Source organism: Narcine bancroftii, chromosome 2, assembly GCF_036971445.1.
Source record: "Narcine bancroftii isolate sNarBan1 chromosome 2, sNarBan1.hap1, whole genome shotgun sequence".
Classification (NCBI taxonomy): domain Eukaryota; kingdom Metazoa; phylum Chordata; class Chondrichthyes; order Torpediniformes; family Narcinidae; genus Narcine; species Narcine bancroftii.
Window position 1 is genome coordinate 366,352,477 of NC_091470.1, and position 16,945 is coordinate 366,369,421.

Here is a 16,945-nt window from a genome sequence, read left to right on the forward strand (position 1 = left end):
GAAGGGGATTGGGGATAGGTCAGGAATCATAGAATATTATTGGACGTAAGTTGTCTGCTCAAGGTAGTCCTATTTGCCTGTTTGGACATACCCATCAAAACCTTTGCTGTTCATGTATCTGTCTAAATGTCTTTTAAATGCTACAGTTGTACCCATCTATATTACTTCCTCTGGCTGCTATTTTCATCTATTCAACATGCTCTTTTGTGAATAAAGTGCCTCTCTAAAGGTGTTTAGCGTAGCACAACACTGCAGCAACGGGGGTTTGAATCCAGCACTGTCTGTAAGGAGATTGTACATTCTCCCTGTGTCTGCGTGGGTTTCCTCCAGGTTCTCTGGTTTCCTCCCACCCTTCAAAACGTACTAGGGTTGTAAGTCATTTGGGTGAAATGGGGCACACAGGTTCGTGGGTTGAAAAGGCCTGTTGCTGTGTTGTATGTTTAAATTTAAAAGGTCCTCATTATAAAGGTGAAGAAAACATAATTAGTTATTATTCTGCCTCCAAGTTTCAAGATACTGGATTGCCATATTATTGATTACTGAAAGGCTAAATTTTCAGTTAAAACAATTTGGTGGTGACTCTTCATGGGAATTCTTCAGTGAAATTGGTTTCCACCACAACACTTTTTATTTTGCAGCTGAAAAATCTGAGCTTTGAAGAACTACAGATGAGGTTGACTGCACTTGATCCAATGATGGAGCGAGAAATTGAGGATCTGCGCCAAAGATATCAGGCTAAACGACAGCCCATTCTAGATGCCATGGATGCAAAGAAACGAAGACAGCAGAACTTCTAGTGGAACCGATTATCCAACCAAACCCACTCAATCTATCTGGGACAGTCTGTTGTGATTGCTAGAATGTAGTGTCAGAATGTTTAAAGCAAAAATAAGTAAACACTGTTAATTATAATCTGCAATCTTTCCCACAGGCAATGAAGCAAACAGTTTTTACAGCAATGCATGGTTTATTTCTCGGCAACTTTTGTTTTCTACAGTTTCAATTCAGTTTGAAACATGCTGTGTTCAGTGAGGCAACAATGAAAATCCAAAGTGCCTTTTACGTGGCAAAACATCCCAAGATGTCAGCTGATAAAATTTAACACTGAGAATATAAGGACAGAGGACCAAAACCTTGGGGAAGAGTTTAGTGTGAAGGAACGTCAGCAAGATGCACAGCTTTAAGGAAGAAATTTCAGAGCATGGGGCTGTGACAGCTCAACACATAGATGCCATGGTTGTGTGATTAAACTTTGAAATGTTATGAGTCCAGAACTGGAGGAACACATCCCATTCTGGCTTGAAAATAGATTACTATTCTTCATTGTAACTGGTCTAAAATCTGGCACTCCTTAGCCAATAATACAGAAGGAGTCCCTTCTTAACCATTTATCATAGGCACCTCTCCTCCTCCATCTCATGGGCAATTACAGATGGGCAATAAATACTGACCTTGCTGCTAATGTCCACAGACTGTAAATTCATTGGCTGCTCATCTCAAACCCTTCCCAATAACTGACAGGTTTCACACTACAATCATTCTTAGCATGTAATAACTGGTCAACTGGTATTAAGCTTTCCTGTTGCACCATCAGCTGAGGCAAATCTCACCTTCTCGTTTGCTTTCCAGTTCCTGGTTGCCATTGGCAACTCTGAAGTGTCCAAATGTTGAAGTATAAGAACTTTAAAATTTCTAATTCTAGTTATCCTGTAATGGGGCCACTTCCTGTACCTTAGAAGCCAGCTCTCAGCAAAGGTCTACAGTGTTGTGCCAATCTAATAACCTACTCTAACAACTGCCTAGAATTTCCCTACTGCCTAGTCCTTTTTTTTTTTGCTGTTCCATGTAACTACCTAATAGTTTCTTAAAAGATTCTATTGTACCTGCTCCACTACATTTCATGCACCCACCACATTTTGTGAATTCTTCTTAAAACTATACCTTAAAACTATTCCCCTCATGTTAGCCACTTCAGCCTTGGGGAGAAATCCTCTAGCAAGCCACACGATCAAACCCTCTCAGTATCTGTACACCTCTATCGGTCACCCCTCATTCTCTGTTGCTAAATGGAGAAAAGACTGTCTATCCTCATAAGGCGCGCTCTGGAGGCATCCTTGTAAATCTCCTCTGCACCCTCTCTATAGCAACCACAATTTTCCTGTAATGAGGTGACCAGAATGGGACAATAGTCCAAGTTAGATCTAACCATGGTCTTATATAGCTGCAACATTACTTCACGGCTCTTGAACTCAGACCCACGGTTAATGAAGATCAACACATCATACACTCTCTCAACAACACTATCAACCTGTGCAGCCACATTGAGTGTCCTATGGACACAGACCCCAAGGTAGTTTGTCCAGGCTGCTCAGCCTTCCTATTAACATTGTATTCTTCCTTCAAACTTTTATGGGTTAAACTCTCAGCCTAGCTCTACATCCTATAACTGTCCCTTTGTAACCTCCAGGAACTTTCCAGACTATCCACAACACCACCCACTTTTGTGTCATTTGGAAACTTACCCTTCCACTTCCTCATGTAGGTCGTTTATTTTAAAGAAACACTAAGAGGAGGGGTCCTGAATAGATCCCTGCAGAATACCACTGGTCACTGACCTCCATGCAGAATACGAACCAGCAACAACAACCCTCAGCCTTCTGTGGGCAAGCCAATTCTGTATCCATAAAGCAAGGCCTCCTTGGATTCCATGCCTCCTGACTTTCTGAATGAGCCTTGCATGGGGAACATTATCAAATGTCTTACTGAAATCCATATACACCACATCCACTGCTCTGCCTTCAACAATGTTTTTTTTTTAACATCCTTAAATAATTAAATAAGGCTCTAGAGACATGACCTTCTCCTGACGAAGCTAAGCTGATTATCCTTAATCAGATTTTGCCTTTCTAAATGCTTGTAAATATTGTCTTTTAGGATCTCCTTCAGTAGCTTTCCTACCACTGAAGTAAGGCTAAATTATAATCTATAATTTCCTGGGTTACCTCTATTCCCTTTCTTGAACAGGAGAACAACATTTGCAAACCTCCAATCCTCATTGATTTGATTAAATTTCACACTGCCTTCAGGGCACCCACTCTCTGGCTGACTGAGATAAAAGAGTGTTTAAAGATCCAGTCCTCAAACCTGTCACAAAACTCTTGTCTTCTAAGAAGCAATGATCCTGAAATGTGAGCCACCCTCCTGGCACATGCAGGTAAAGATTGTCATGCACCTTCTTGTGTCACTGGTGGCAGCTTAAGGAGACCAAGCCTTTCCAACCATGACCCAGGGTCCTTATAATGATTTATACCGTGTTGAATTTTTTTTATTTTCCCTGCACCCAAATACAGGGAAACGCTTTGTTGTCCCTGCTATCCAGGCAAGTCAACCCATTCCTCAGTTCTGGAGATCATGGAATAACAGAAGTGGAGGTATAAGATGGTGGAACAACTAGAATGAACAGAAGGGTAGATCTGTTCGGAGCCACTTGCAAAGTGTCACCATACCCTTGCCCACAAAGAACCAGGGCCATAGTGGTAAAATGAACACATTGTGCCTGCAATTAAACATGAAAGTCTGCAGACATTATCATTGCAGCCAAATCACAGTAAATGCTGGAGGAACTCAGCAGTCTTGTAGCATAGGACGTAAAGCTATATTATCAACATTTCAGGCCTGAATCCTTCCTCAAGGTATGAGTAAAAAAAAGACGTGTCTGCTTCTGCTCAGTAGTCTTGCTAGCTCCCCTCTATGATATGGTATGCATTGGCATGGGAAATCATTTTTGGCCACAGGTTTTTCAATTGATATTCCATCTTAAACGACCACTGATTCGATACAGGATGAAACTGAATGCTTCATTGCCTGTGAAGGTGTTGAGCAACCAGATTACCAGAATGCACATAAATAGAAGATTGTGGTTAACTTATTTTAATGTGAATACTGATTTTATTGGTGCATAAGAGAATGTAACAGCATCCAGTGGGCACCAGTTTTACTCTTGCTTCTGTCCTGATGTCAACAGCAAGCGTCTTATTTCCTAACTTATTAATCTCATGTTCAACTTAAGTGAGCCTTCTTACAATAGCTGCTGTAGGATGTATGTAAATTCCCAAAAGAAGCTTCCAGTAATATTAAGGCCAGGAAGCAACCTAGTGTTTATCCTGTTTCAACAAAGCTCTGCAGATTTCTCTCTCTAATATATTTTCATAAATATGAATCCCCAAATAATGAGTGGTGATATTTTGTAATGAAGTTCCAAAGCGATTTTCATAAGCCGAAGCTTCCTTACAGGAGCAAAATTTGGTGGCATCCCCAATCCTCCCCCACTTAAAATTTAGGGTCCCATCGCTGTACGATTTGAGAGCAGGGCCTTGTTCAAATAAGCTCATTTATAAATACAGTTGATCAAAAATAATGTCACAGAACATTAGAGCATAGTTCAGGGCCTTTGGTCCACAATCTTGTGGCTACCTTTATATACCTGTCCAAAAAAAACCTCCCTACTTCATAAAACTCTATTTTTGTTTCATCCATGTGTCTGTCCAAGAGTCTCTTAAATATCCCTATTGTACCGGCCTCTACCACCACCACCTCCACTGGAAATGCATTCCAGGCCCCAACTCCCTGTGTAAAAAAAACTTTCCACCAATATCTTCTCTATACTTTCCTTCCTTCACTTTGTATAGTTGTCCTCTGGTGTTTTTCACTCCCTCCCTGGGAAAAAGATACTGAATGTCTACCTTATCTAGGCCTCTCATAATCTTGTCGACCTCTATTACGTCACCTCTCATCCCTCTTTGCTCCAAAGAGAAAAGCCCTAAGGCTCTGCCAACCTTGCCTTATAAGATATATTTTCCAATCCAGGCAACTCCCTGGTAAATCTCCTCTCCACTCTCTCCATTGCTTCACATCTTTCCTGTAATGAGGTGACTAGAACTGAACACGATATTCTAAGTGTAGTCTCACCAGAGGTTTATAGAGCTGCCACATCACCTCACGACTCCAGAACTCAATCCCCCAATTAATGAAGCCCAGTATACCATAGGCCTTATTAACTGTCCTATCAACCTGTATGGCGACCCTGAGGGATCTATATATTGGGACCCCAAGGTCCCTCTGTTCTTCAACATTGTTAAATATCCCACCGTTAACCATCTCCTCTGCCCTCAAGTTTGTTGAAGTTGTTGTGCATCTATGTTCACATTTTTCTGATATTCATTCATACAGGATCCTCTACTCATAGCTGGATTCATTAACTCCATTCCATTACTTGTGCTTTAGCCCAGCTTGACTTGACAGGTTTTTTTTAATAATATTAGAAATTATGCAATGATTCCGAGGTGCAGTACTCCGCTAGGCACATGTTGCACCTACATGTTGCCTTGTAATATTGGTCAGTGTACAAAGTCAATGCATAGTCTTGGTATAGGAGACATGTACATGATACAGGTAGCATGCCAGAGTGACATTCGTTTGTTGATTGCCAACTGAGATTTAATTTTGGAGCATTTTTTGAAATGAGCTAATTCATCCTCCATGTTGTGTTGATATTGATAACTGTGGTTTTCCAAATGTTTTGCCCTTAAAAAGTAAACATTTTTGTGTTAACTTGTTCAACCAAAGCACAGATGATGAACAATTAGGATGGAAGCCTTTGTGTACAAGCAGGCCTTTCAAACTAAGACAAGAAAGACGTCATTCAGCCACTCAGGCACAACCTAGCTCCAAACTGAACAATCTTTGTGGGACACCTTGGCTCTGTCTGCCACAATAGCATGGATATCCCAATGGTCAGCCATTTTAACTCTTCATCCCATTTTCTTGCTGACATGTCAATCCATGGTCTCATTCACTGCCAGACTGAAACCTCCTGCAAATTGGAGGAACAACACCTCATCTTCCTACTGGGCACCTTCCAAGCGGATGGTATTAACATCGATTTCTCAAGTTTCATCAAACCCCCACCCCCACTTCTTCCCCCATCGCCTTCCCCAGCTGTCTATCCCTTTTCCTAGTCTCCTTTTGCACAGATGATAAATTCACCCTCTCCCCTGATATCCAGTCAACTTTTTTTGTTGATCTGGATTCCTCCCCCAGACAGCATTGTTTATATTCTTAGATTTCCTGCTTCTGGCTCATTCAGATTATTCCTTGAAGAAGGGCTCAGGCTCAAAAAGTCGGTAATATATCTTTATTTTTTTATGGACACTGAAAAGACTGGCTGAGTTCATGCAGCATTTTGGTGTGTTTCTACCACAATCACAGCATCTGGTGACTTATGTTTTGCATTCAGAACGACCCCATCAATCCATTTCCCTCTGACTGTACTTCATTGCAATCCTACAACTTACTCCCTCACCGACATAACAACTCAATTTAGATCCTTTTTGCTACTTATCAAGACTAAAAGATATTTTATATGGAGTCAGTGCATCTTTAGCAGTTGGGAGGAAACCTGAGCATTAATGCCAAATCTACTTGGTCACGAAGAGATCATACAAACTCTATATGGGCTGCACCCAAAGTCAGTGTTGAACCCAGATGTGTGGTACCAATAGTGGATCATCACACACTGAGGCCACAGCATCAACAGCTGGATCATCATTCACTTAGTACCAACAGCTGGATTGTCACACATTGAGGCCTCGGTGCCAACAGCTGGATTGTCACACATTGAGGCCTCGGCGCCAACAGCTGGACTGTCACACATTGAGGCCTCGGCACCAACAGTTGGATTGTCACACATTGAGAGCACCAATAGCTGGATCGTTACACACTGAGGCCTCAGACCAACAGCTGGATCATCACACACTGAGGCCTCGGCACAACAGCTGAATGGTCATACACTGCCTCGGCACCAACAGCTGGATGGTCACACACTGAGACAGCACTAACAGATGGATCATCCCAAACAGGCCTCGGCACCAACAGCTGGATCGTCATGTGCTGAGTCCTCGGCACTAGGAACCGAAATCTGTCTTTACCATGGTGTTGTCTCGTGGTTATTAATTAATCATTTTGTCACATACAGCACCACTAATTCTTAGCTTCTGACAGGATATTCACATTTGCTTTCATCCTTAAATGAGGTGAAAATCACTCATGCAAGTAGTGTAGTTAGTTGCCTGATGAAAACTGGTTACACCAGTGTCTTGAAATTACTGCGGTCGGCTCTGAATTCCCTCCCAAAAATGTATACTTCTGTTTGTGTTTAAGGGTCTTATATGTAATTTATTATTCTGGTAATTAAAAGTAGATTATGGTCAAAACTTTTAAATCTCTATCCATCCCTAATAACTGGATTCCAAGAATCACAGCAAGTTGCCAAAATGGAATAGTTGCAGTGCCTTTTTAGATTAATGTAAGGATTTCAAGTCAGAATGAGTTGATACACTGTGATGCTACTCAAATTTCCTTCTCCTGTTGTAGGACATGCACTGATTAATTGTGAGTTCATCCTGAGAATGGAACCATTTCTCTCAGTGAATCTGGAAGAAGTAATCATTCACTCCAATGAAGCCAAATTTGGATTACAAAAAAGTTAGATTTCGGTCACATTAAGTCCTGTCTGTTTTTTTTTATTTACATGGCTCGATGTAGTAAAAGATAATAGATGACAGTCATTGTCATGTTTCAGTACAATACTTGTATTTCCAAGTTCAGCAGATGCTGAGACAACAGGCTTTGCTTCTTTTTAACACAAAATCATTTAAAATAGGATCGTTTCTATTTTCTTCCAAACTAAAATTAAGTCGGGGTGTCGAGAAACATAAAACCTGCAGATAATGTTTAGCAGACAAGGAAGTACTGGAGGAACCAGCAGCTCGGACTGACCATTTCCATCCACGAGGCTGTCTGACCTGCTCCGTTTCTCTAGTAAATCTTTGTCTGCTTCAAAAGAGCTCTGTCCATCTATCTGTAGTGGAGTTTGTATTACATTTTGAGGTGTCTTTCGCCTTTTAAAAATTGGAATTGTGCTGCTTTCTAAATATAATAGCATCAATGATCATGACTTTTAGTTATTCCTACCAGTGTGGCTGCATATATTTTGCATAAGGGAGGCAATAATCAACTTTAAGTTTATTTTTCATGCATATTTAGTTGAGTGTCAAGGTGCATTTCCACCAGCAGGCGCACAAGTCAACGGTTAACCTGCATCGAGTAATACAAAGTAAAAGAGCAAGAGCACATTAGCATGTGTAGTGTTAAAGTAAACGTAATCATGAACAATTGCATGAGCAACATTGTGTATTACAATGTGTATTTAATAGTTGGCTTCAGCAGAGATTCTTTGCTTCAAGAGAGAGTTAATTAAATTCATACAGTAGAAAAGAATGGTATAAAATAATGAGGTAAGGTCAAGAAGAACTGGATGGAAACAGGCCCTTCAGCCCAACTTGCCCACACCAATCCCAATACCCCATCCACGTACATCCCGCCTGCTTGCATTTAGCCCATATCCATCTAAACCCATTCTGTTTATGTACCCTGTCCATTTTTTTTCTCAGACATTGCAATAGCACCTGCCTCAGCCTCCTCCATCTGCTTAAAAAAGTAACCCTCAGGTTCCTATTAAATCTTCCCCCCCCCCCCACCCCCCAAACTTAAACCAATGTCTTCTGGTTCTTGATTCCTCTACTCTAGGCAAAAGACTTTCTGCATTCACCCAATCTATTCCTGTCATGATTCTATCCCCCTCTGTGAGATCACCCCTCATCCTTCTGCACTCCAAGGAATAAAGCCCCATCCTGCTCCACCTCTCCCCGAGGCTCAGGCCCCCGAGTGCTGGCAACATAAATATCTGAACCCTCTTCAGCTTTACAACATCTTACTTGTAACATGGTGACAAAAACTGAACACAGTACTCCAAATGCATCCTCACCTACACCTTATACAACTGCAACAATCCCTCCAAACTTCTGAACTCAATGATTGATGAAGCCCAAAGTGCTGAAAGCCTTTTTGATCACCCTATCTACCTGTGATGCCACTTTCAAGTTACTGTGTACCTGCACTCCTAGATCCCTCTGCTCGACAGCACTCCACAGATCCCTACCATTCACTGTGTAGATAGTCCTACCCATGTTAGACCTCCCAAAATGCAACACTTCATATTTCTCTGTATTTAATTCCAACATCTGAGAGGTTCTGTAGAACATAACCACCATTTGGGCTGATTGACCCATCTTTATACAAATTCTAAAATCTATGTTATCATTTTCTTCCTTATAAAATGTTACCTATCTGAATAAAGTGTTCATGATATCACTTGCACGTTAAATGCTGTATAGGACAATCCTCGAATCTTAAAAATTTCACCTTAAAATCAGACGTCTTCCGACACACTAGCTCTAAAATAGTGGTCTTAACACTGCTGCCATCTTCCCACCAGCTCTGACGCAATCTCACGCATTCCCTGTTAGTTATCAGTGAAGCTTCAGCGCTCCTCCGCAGGGTCCATCCACCTGGTCTGACTGCTGTCGACTCTGTACAGGCTTTAAATGGCCTGTTACAGGAGCCAACAGTGGTTTATTTTAAAATATCTAAATAAAATTGAAACACATGGTAATATCTTATTAAAATATTGCGATTTGCTTTTAACAGCATCCACTAGTTAAATGCCAGATTTAGGGGAGTCAACTTATACAAAACCAACATTTTAGGTGGAAATTCCAGGGTTGTTCTGTACAAAGTCATCCAATACAACGGCATATATGGTCATCTAAACTTGAGAAAAACAAAAGATGCAGATGCTTGAATGTTAAGCGAAGAATTGCTGGAGGAACTCAGCAGGTCAGACAGAATCATGATGGAAATGGTCAGTCAACTTATCAAGTCCACTGAGATGTATCAAAATGTTGACTGGCCATTTCTACTCACAGATCCTGTCTAACCAACTGAGTTGTTCCAGCATTTCTTTGTCTTCACTCGCTTATAATATCCTGATTTTGATAAATCCGTCAGTGAACATTGAATTATTAATCTGCATTTATATGGCCCTGTCAGCTTGATTCAACTTTCCAAAACAGCTTCATGCGAGCCTAACCAAACAGGAGTTGTGCTGGCAGCAGTATACCTCCTGTCCACATGCATATCTTCTCTGCTTCAGGGTTATCTGCTCTGATTTTCTCCATCTTAAAACAGCTGGCAGTCCAAACCAGAATGGGAGGTAAGTTGCATTCCAAATGAATGCAGACATTTAGAGGTCTATCGGGAGTAAATATCGCTGGTCCCAAAATCTGCCTATTTAATTTCTCCCAATGATGGTGTGCTTCTCTTAGAGCAAGAGGATTTTATAACTCAACTCATTATTAACAAATTATGGCCTATTTATCACCACTTTTCAGCAACTCTACTGACTTGAATTAGTAAGTGTACTTATCAGTGATGTCTTGAATCTTTCTTTGACTTTAAGTGTTGGTTTATTTAAAATTTTAATCTTTGGGTATAGCCGGTTGTCAACATGAAAATTTATATATTTTGAATTTCATATGTTCATTTGCTTAATATGGAACACTAACTTAATTTATGATGTGCCTTCTGCTATATCCCACATTAAAGTCAATATCAACAACATTTGGGGTAGTTCTTTTGTGATTGAAGTTTATATTTTAAGTGTTTTCCAAATAACCGTGGTTGGATTCCAATCACCAACTTGGAATTGTCAGTCTGCCGTTCTCATCCATGCCAGAAAATGTATCAATTTATTGAGTGTCTCAGTGAACCCAGATGCCTGCAAACTCTGCATAGAACCAAGCTGAGCTTCAAGTACCAGGTTAGAACATCATTTAGAAATTTGCTGGTCACTGCCTTTGTAGTGCATGAAATACAGATGGAAACCAAAATTATAATTATTTTTACTTCTCATCCAATTTTCCATCTTTCTCAATTTACCCCTTTTTTTCTTGTGCTGGCCACGATTCATAACTAGTATCAGTCTTGCAAAGTTATTTCTAGGCTCTTCAACTTCAGAGCTATTAAAACGGAGTCAGAAACTATTCTTTACCAGTGCTCAAATCATGTACATTTCCATCAAAGCTCCCCCCAGAGACATCTTTCCAGAAAAATGCTTTTATCAGCTCAGAGGCCAGTTGTTAACTCCTATTGTTGCCCTGACTCAAGTTTATTTAATTGAAAACAGACTGGGTATCATGGTCAATAAATTCAGCATTGGTTCGGTTTGTAGAAGATTGCGAGTTCCAGCACCTCTGAAACCTTGAGTAGCAGCTGTTGTGCCAGTTGTAGGCCAGCACTGGGGATAATGTCAAAGTCCTATTTGCCCTCAAAAGCAAAGATCCCATTGTCTCATTTGAGTTCTCCAGGATACTTTGGCCAATACATATTCCAAACTCGTAAGCAAGCCAACTATCTCATTTCACTCTGTCTGGTCTTAATCAGAAATTGAAACGCTAAAAACTACAGACATTGGAAATAAAAACTGAAAAGGTCGTGGCTAAATAAGAGGTCAGGTTATTTTAATGACCACTAGGCATGTGTCATTCCACAGGAATCATTTACGGTGTAGGGGGCTGAGCAGCCGCATAGTGTAGTGGGCTGAGCCGTTGCCCGTGCGGCTCGGCGAGCAGGTGCACAGCGCCGCGGGCCTGGTCGCTGCTCACTTACCTGGCTGGGGTCCGTGTGCGGCACTGCGGTCTGGGTCGTGGCACACTTAGGAGTGAGTACTCCTGTTGTCTTTACTTTAAGACACGTACCCTACAGGTGAGTTGTAGGCACAAGATGATGTCACTTCCGGTCCCAGTTGTCTGGGCCGGAAGGGATTGAAAAGAGGAGACAAATTTAAATAAAGGTGCTTTTGCTGACCAACACTGAATTAGTAGCACTACTGCAGTCGTTCCTACAATTGGTGACCCCGACTGCCATGGTTCAATCGAAGCTTGAATCCACAGTCAACATGGATGTAACAACAGCAGCTGCTGCCACAGCTGCAGTTAACGCAGTAGGCGTTCACCTGCCCCCTTTCTGGGCCCACCAGCCTCGAGTGCGGCTGAACCAGGATGAGACCCAGTTCTGAATAACAGCTGAAGATACAAAGTTTTGGCCCATTATTGGGTCACTGGGCACCGCTACAGCAGCTAAAGAAGCTGGTCAACACCACTACTTTCCAAACATATACTTTGATAACCAGCAAATGACAAGTTTCCCTATTCGGAGTGCATGCTGACCTATGCTGCCCTGCTCAACGAATTTCCTGATGTGCTCTATCCTAAATTCAATTTCTCATCAATAGCCCATGGCATGTCCCATTACATTGACCCTCGGGCCCGCTGATTTACGCCAGGGCTCATCATCTCCTGCCAGATAATCTACAGCAGGCCAAGGCAGAATTTATAGCCATGGTGGAATTGGATATCATTCAGCATTCCAACAGCCCCTGGGCATCACCATTACACATGGTGCCCAAGAGCACCTGTGAGTGGAGACCCTGTGGCAACAACCGCAGGCTCAATGATATAACTACACCTGACAGATACCCTATTCTTCCAGGATTTTGCTGCTTGCCTGCACCATTGCCGTGTCTTTTCCAAGGTCGACTTCGTCAAATCCCAGTCTATCCAGATGACATTCCCAAAACAGCAATTATTACTCCTTTCGGGCTTTTTGAATTCCTCAGGATGCCATTTGGTTTGAAGAATGCTGCTCAAATGTCCCAGTGGTTTATGGATGCTTTGGGCAGGGATTTAGAATTCGCATACATATACAGGTACTGAGACAACATCCTCATTGCCAGTCAAAATGAGCAAGATCACCAACAGCACTTACGCCGCCTGTTCCAACGGCAGCGACCGACATTCTTGCCCCACTATTTCAACTCCTCACTAAAAAGCGCAAAGAAGTTATTTGGACTACAGAGGTGGAGTTTGCGTTTGCAGCTGCCAAAGACGCTCTGGCCAACACAGCAATGTTCTCACTTCCTAATCCCACCGCCACTCTGGGACTCACCACAGACGCCTCTGATGCAACAGTGGGCGTGGTTCTCAAACAGTCCATCAATGACCATTGCCAACCCCTGGCTTTCTTTAGCCGCTACCTATGGCCATCAGAAATGAAGTACAGTGTATTTGATCAAGAGCTCTTGGCATTGTACCTGGCCATTCGACACTTCCAAAATGTTGTGGAGGGCCGCCATTTCACTGCTTTCACAGACCATATACCACTCATTTTTGCCTTTAGCAAGATATTGGACTTGTGGTTGGCCAGGCACCAGCACCACTTGTCATACATTTTTGTGTTCACTACGGATGTGCGTCATGTTTCAGGGAAAAAAACAATTTGGTTGCTGACACGCTGCCCATACTGGCAGTGCATCATATCCAGGGTGGCGTCGATATCTCTGACTTGGCGAGTGCACAGGCCGTGGACCCGAACGTTCAGGCATACAGAACTGCCATCACAAACCTAGTCATACAATGTGGCAACTCAACTGGGCAGGCCGAGTCTGCTTTGCGACATGTCTATGGGATACCCCAGGCCAGTCATGGAGACAGAGCTTTTTGACAAAGTTCACAACCTGTCGCATCCTTCCATCAGAGCAATGGTCAAACTCATGGCAACCAAATATGTATGGCATGGACTTAAGAAAGATGTTGCGCAGTGGGCACGGACATGTACGCACTGCCAAACTTCCAAAATTTAGTGGTACACCAAGGCACCTCTCCAGTCTTTCCCAGCAGTGTGTCGATGTCTTGAGCATGTGCATATAGACCGGGTCAGACCACTGCCAGTTTCTCAGAACATGAGATATATCCTCTCAGTAATAGACTGTAATAGAATTCTCCTAAATAGAATAATACCTAGTGTCGCCGAGAATATTCTCCCAGAATCACAGTGCGGCTTTCGCGCAAACAGAGGAACTACTGACATGGTCTTTGCCCTCAGACAGCTCCAAGAAAAATGCAGAGAACAAAACAAAGGACTCTACATCACCTTTGTTGACCTCACCAAAGCCTTCGACACCGTGAGCAGGTAAGGGCTTTGGCAAATACTAGAGCGCCTCGGATGCCCCCCAAAGTTCCTCAACATGGTTATCCAACTGCACGAAAACCAACAAGGTTGGGTCAGATACAGCAATGAGCTCTCTGAACCCTTCTCCATTAACAATGGCGTGAAGCAAGGCTGCGTTCTCGCACCAACCCTCTTTTCAATCTTCTTCAGCATGATGCTGAACCAAGCCATGAAAGACCTCAACAATGAAGACGCTGTTTACATCCGGTACCGCACGGATGGCAGTCTCTTCAATCTGAGGCGCCTGCAAGCTCACACCAAGACACAAAAGAAACTTGTCCGTGAACTACTCTTTGCAGACGATGCCGCTTTAGTTGCCCATTCAGAGCCAGCTCTTCAGCGCTTGACGTCCTGTTTTGCGGAAACTGCCAAAATGTTTGGCCTGGAAGTCAGCCTGAAGAAAACTGAGGTCCTCCATCAGCCAGCTCCCCACCATGACTACCAGACCCCCCACATCTCCATCGGGCACACAAAACTCAAAACGGTCAACCAGTTTACCTATCTCGGCTGCACCATTTCATCAGATGCAAGGATCGACAACGAGATAGACAACAGACTCGCCAAGGCAAATAGCGCCTTTGGAAGACTACACAAAAGAGTCTGGAAAAACCTCACAAAGATAAGCGTATACAGAGCCGTTGTCATACCCACACTCCTGTTCGGCTCCGAATCATGGGTCCTCTACCGGCACCACCTACGGCTCCTAGAACGCTTCCACCAGCGTTGTCTCCGCTCCATCCTCAACATTCATTGGAGCGCTTTCATCCCTAACGTCGAAGTACTCGAGCTGGCACAGGTCGACAGCATCGAGTCCACGCTGCTGAAGATCCAGCTGCGCTGGGTGGGTCACATCTCCAGAATGGAGGACCATCGCCTTCCCAAGATCGTGTTATATGGCGAGCTCTCCACTGGCCACCGTGACAGAGGTGCACCAAAGAAAAGGTACAAGGACTGCCTAAAGAAATCTCTTGGTGCCTGCCACATTGACCACCGCCAGTGGGCTGATATCGCCTCAAACCGTGCATCTTGGCGCCTCACAGTTCGGCGGGCAGCAACCTCCTTTGAAGAAGACCGCAGAGCCCACCTCACTGACAAAAGGCAAAGGAGGAAAAACCCAACACCCAACCCCAACCAACCAATTTTCCCCTGCAACCACTGCAACCGTGTCTGCCTGTCCCGCATCGGACTTGTCAGCCACAAACGAGCCTGCAGCTGACGTGGACATTTACCCCCTCCATAAATCTTCGTCCGCGAAGCCAAGCCAAAGAAGAATAGACCGATTCACGCGATTGGCAGAAGCCATCCCATTGCCATCCAGAGATGCTGAGACATGCACCAGAGCGTTCATTGCCAACTGGATCTCATGATTTGGAGTTCCCACACATGTCACCTCAAACCTGGGAGAGCAGTTCACCTCTGTGTTATGGACTGCCCTTCCACGCTTCTGTGGCACACAACTGCATCACACCACAGTGCACTGTGACGGATTGTATTATATTTTATATTGCATATAAATATGTTTTTGAAGGAGATAGATTGTCGGGGTAGTGTAGGTCACAAACAAACACAAACACTTCACAATACAGATCTCACTTAAAATGCCAGAGCTCTGTTCAAGCCAGACAGTCCAGGCTCTGAGTGCCTTTTCAAAAACTTAGAAGAATGCGTATAAGGACTTCACAAGTAGGTGTTAATTGGACATGCTGTGGAGTAATGGATTAGTGTTTGGAAAACAACAGATGAACAGACTCAGAAGTTTGAGTCCAGTGCCAAAATCTATCTGGTTGCAGTTTGCTTTTCTAAGAAGGTCATGTGGTTTTACAAGCAGAGAGAGAGGAGACCAAACAGGCTTTCTCTAAGAGAGAGAGAGGACTGGTTTCTGTAGTCATGAAAAGCTGGTGGCTTGTTGAAATCCCATTTTGAAGGCGGGTTATGAGTTCTGAGTTCAGCCTATTGAAAACCCTTGTGGTTCCATATAACCATATACAGTACAGAACAGGCCAGTTGGCCCTACTAGTCCATGCCGGAACAATTCCCCACCCTCCTAGTCCCACTGACCAGCACCTGGTCCATACCCCTCCAATCCTCCTCCATGTAATTATCCAGTCTTTCATTAAAAGAACGCTTCCACCAGCGTTGTCTCCGCTCCATCCTCAACATCCATTGGAGCGCTCACACCCCTAACGTCGAGGTACTCGAGATGGCAGAGGTCGACAGCATCGAGTCCACGCTGCTGAAGATCCAGCTGCGCTGGATGGGTCACGTCTCCAGAATGGAGGACCATCGCCTTCCCAAGATCGTATTATATGGCGAGCTCTCCACTGGCCACCGTGACAGAGGTGCACCAAAGAAAAGGTACAAGGACTGCCTAAAGAAATCTCTTGGTGCCTGCCACATTGACCACCGCCAGTGGGCTGATAACGCCTCAAACCGTGCATCTTGGCGCCTCACAGTTTGGCGGGCAGCAGCCTCCTTTGAAGAAGACCGCAGAGCCCACCTCACTGACAAAAGGCAAAGGAGGAAAAACCCAACACCCAACCCCAACCAACCAATTTTCCCTTGCAACCGCTGCAATCGTGTCTGCCTGTCCCGCATCGGACTGGTCAGCCACAAACGAGCCTGCAGCTGACGTGGACTTTTTTTACCCCCTCCATAAATCTTCGTCCGCGAAGCCAAGCCAAAGAAAGAAGAAATGTAATTAACGTCCTTGCTTGAACCACCTCTGCCGGAAACTTATTCCACATCCCAACCACCCTTTGAGTGAAGAAATTTCCCCTCATGTTCCCTTTATAATTCTCCCCCTGCAATCGCAAACCATGACCTCTGGTTTGAATATCCCCCACTCTTAAATGAAAAAGCCTATCCACGTTGACTCTCTCTGTCCCTTTTAAAATCTTGAACAGCTCCATCAAATCCCCCC

At 43.6% G+C, this 16,945-nt stretch overlaps 1 protein-coding gene across 7 annotated transcripts in view; it reads left to right on the forward strand.

Moving 5' to 3' along the window:
• stk3 (serine/threonine kinase 3 (STE20 homolog, yeast)) overlaps positions 1–16,945 on the forward strand; it is a 564,172-nt gene that overhangs the window by 506,188 nt on the left and 41,039 nt on the right. For 5 of the 7 annotated variants that reach the window (XM_069922523.1, XM_069922525.1, XM_069922526.1 and 2 more), the window contains one exon: positions 639–10,576. The exons of the other annotated variants lie outside the window; for them this stretch is intronic. In XM_069922523.1, coding sequence (XP_069778624.1) covers positions 639–797 — 159 coding nt within the window. In that variant the 3' untranslated portion in view covers positions 798–10,576. Of the gene's footprint in view, positions 1–638; positions 10,577–16,945 lie in introns of those variants that run through there. 7 annotated transcript variants of the gene reach the window in all.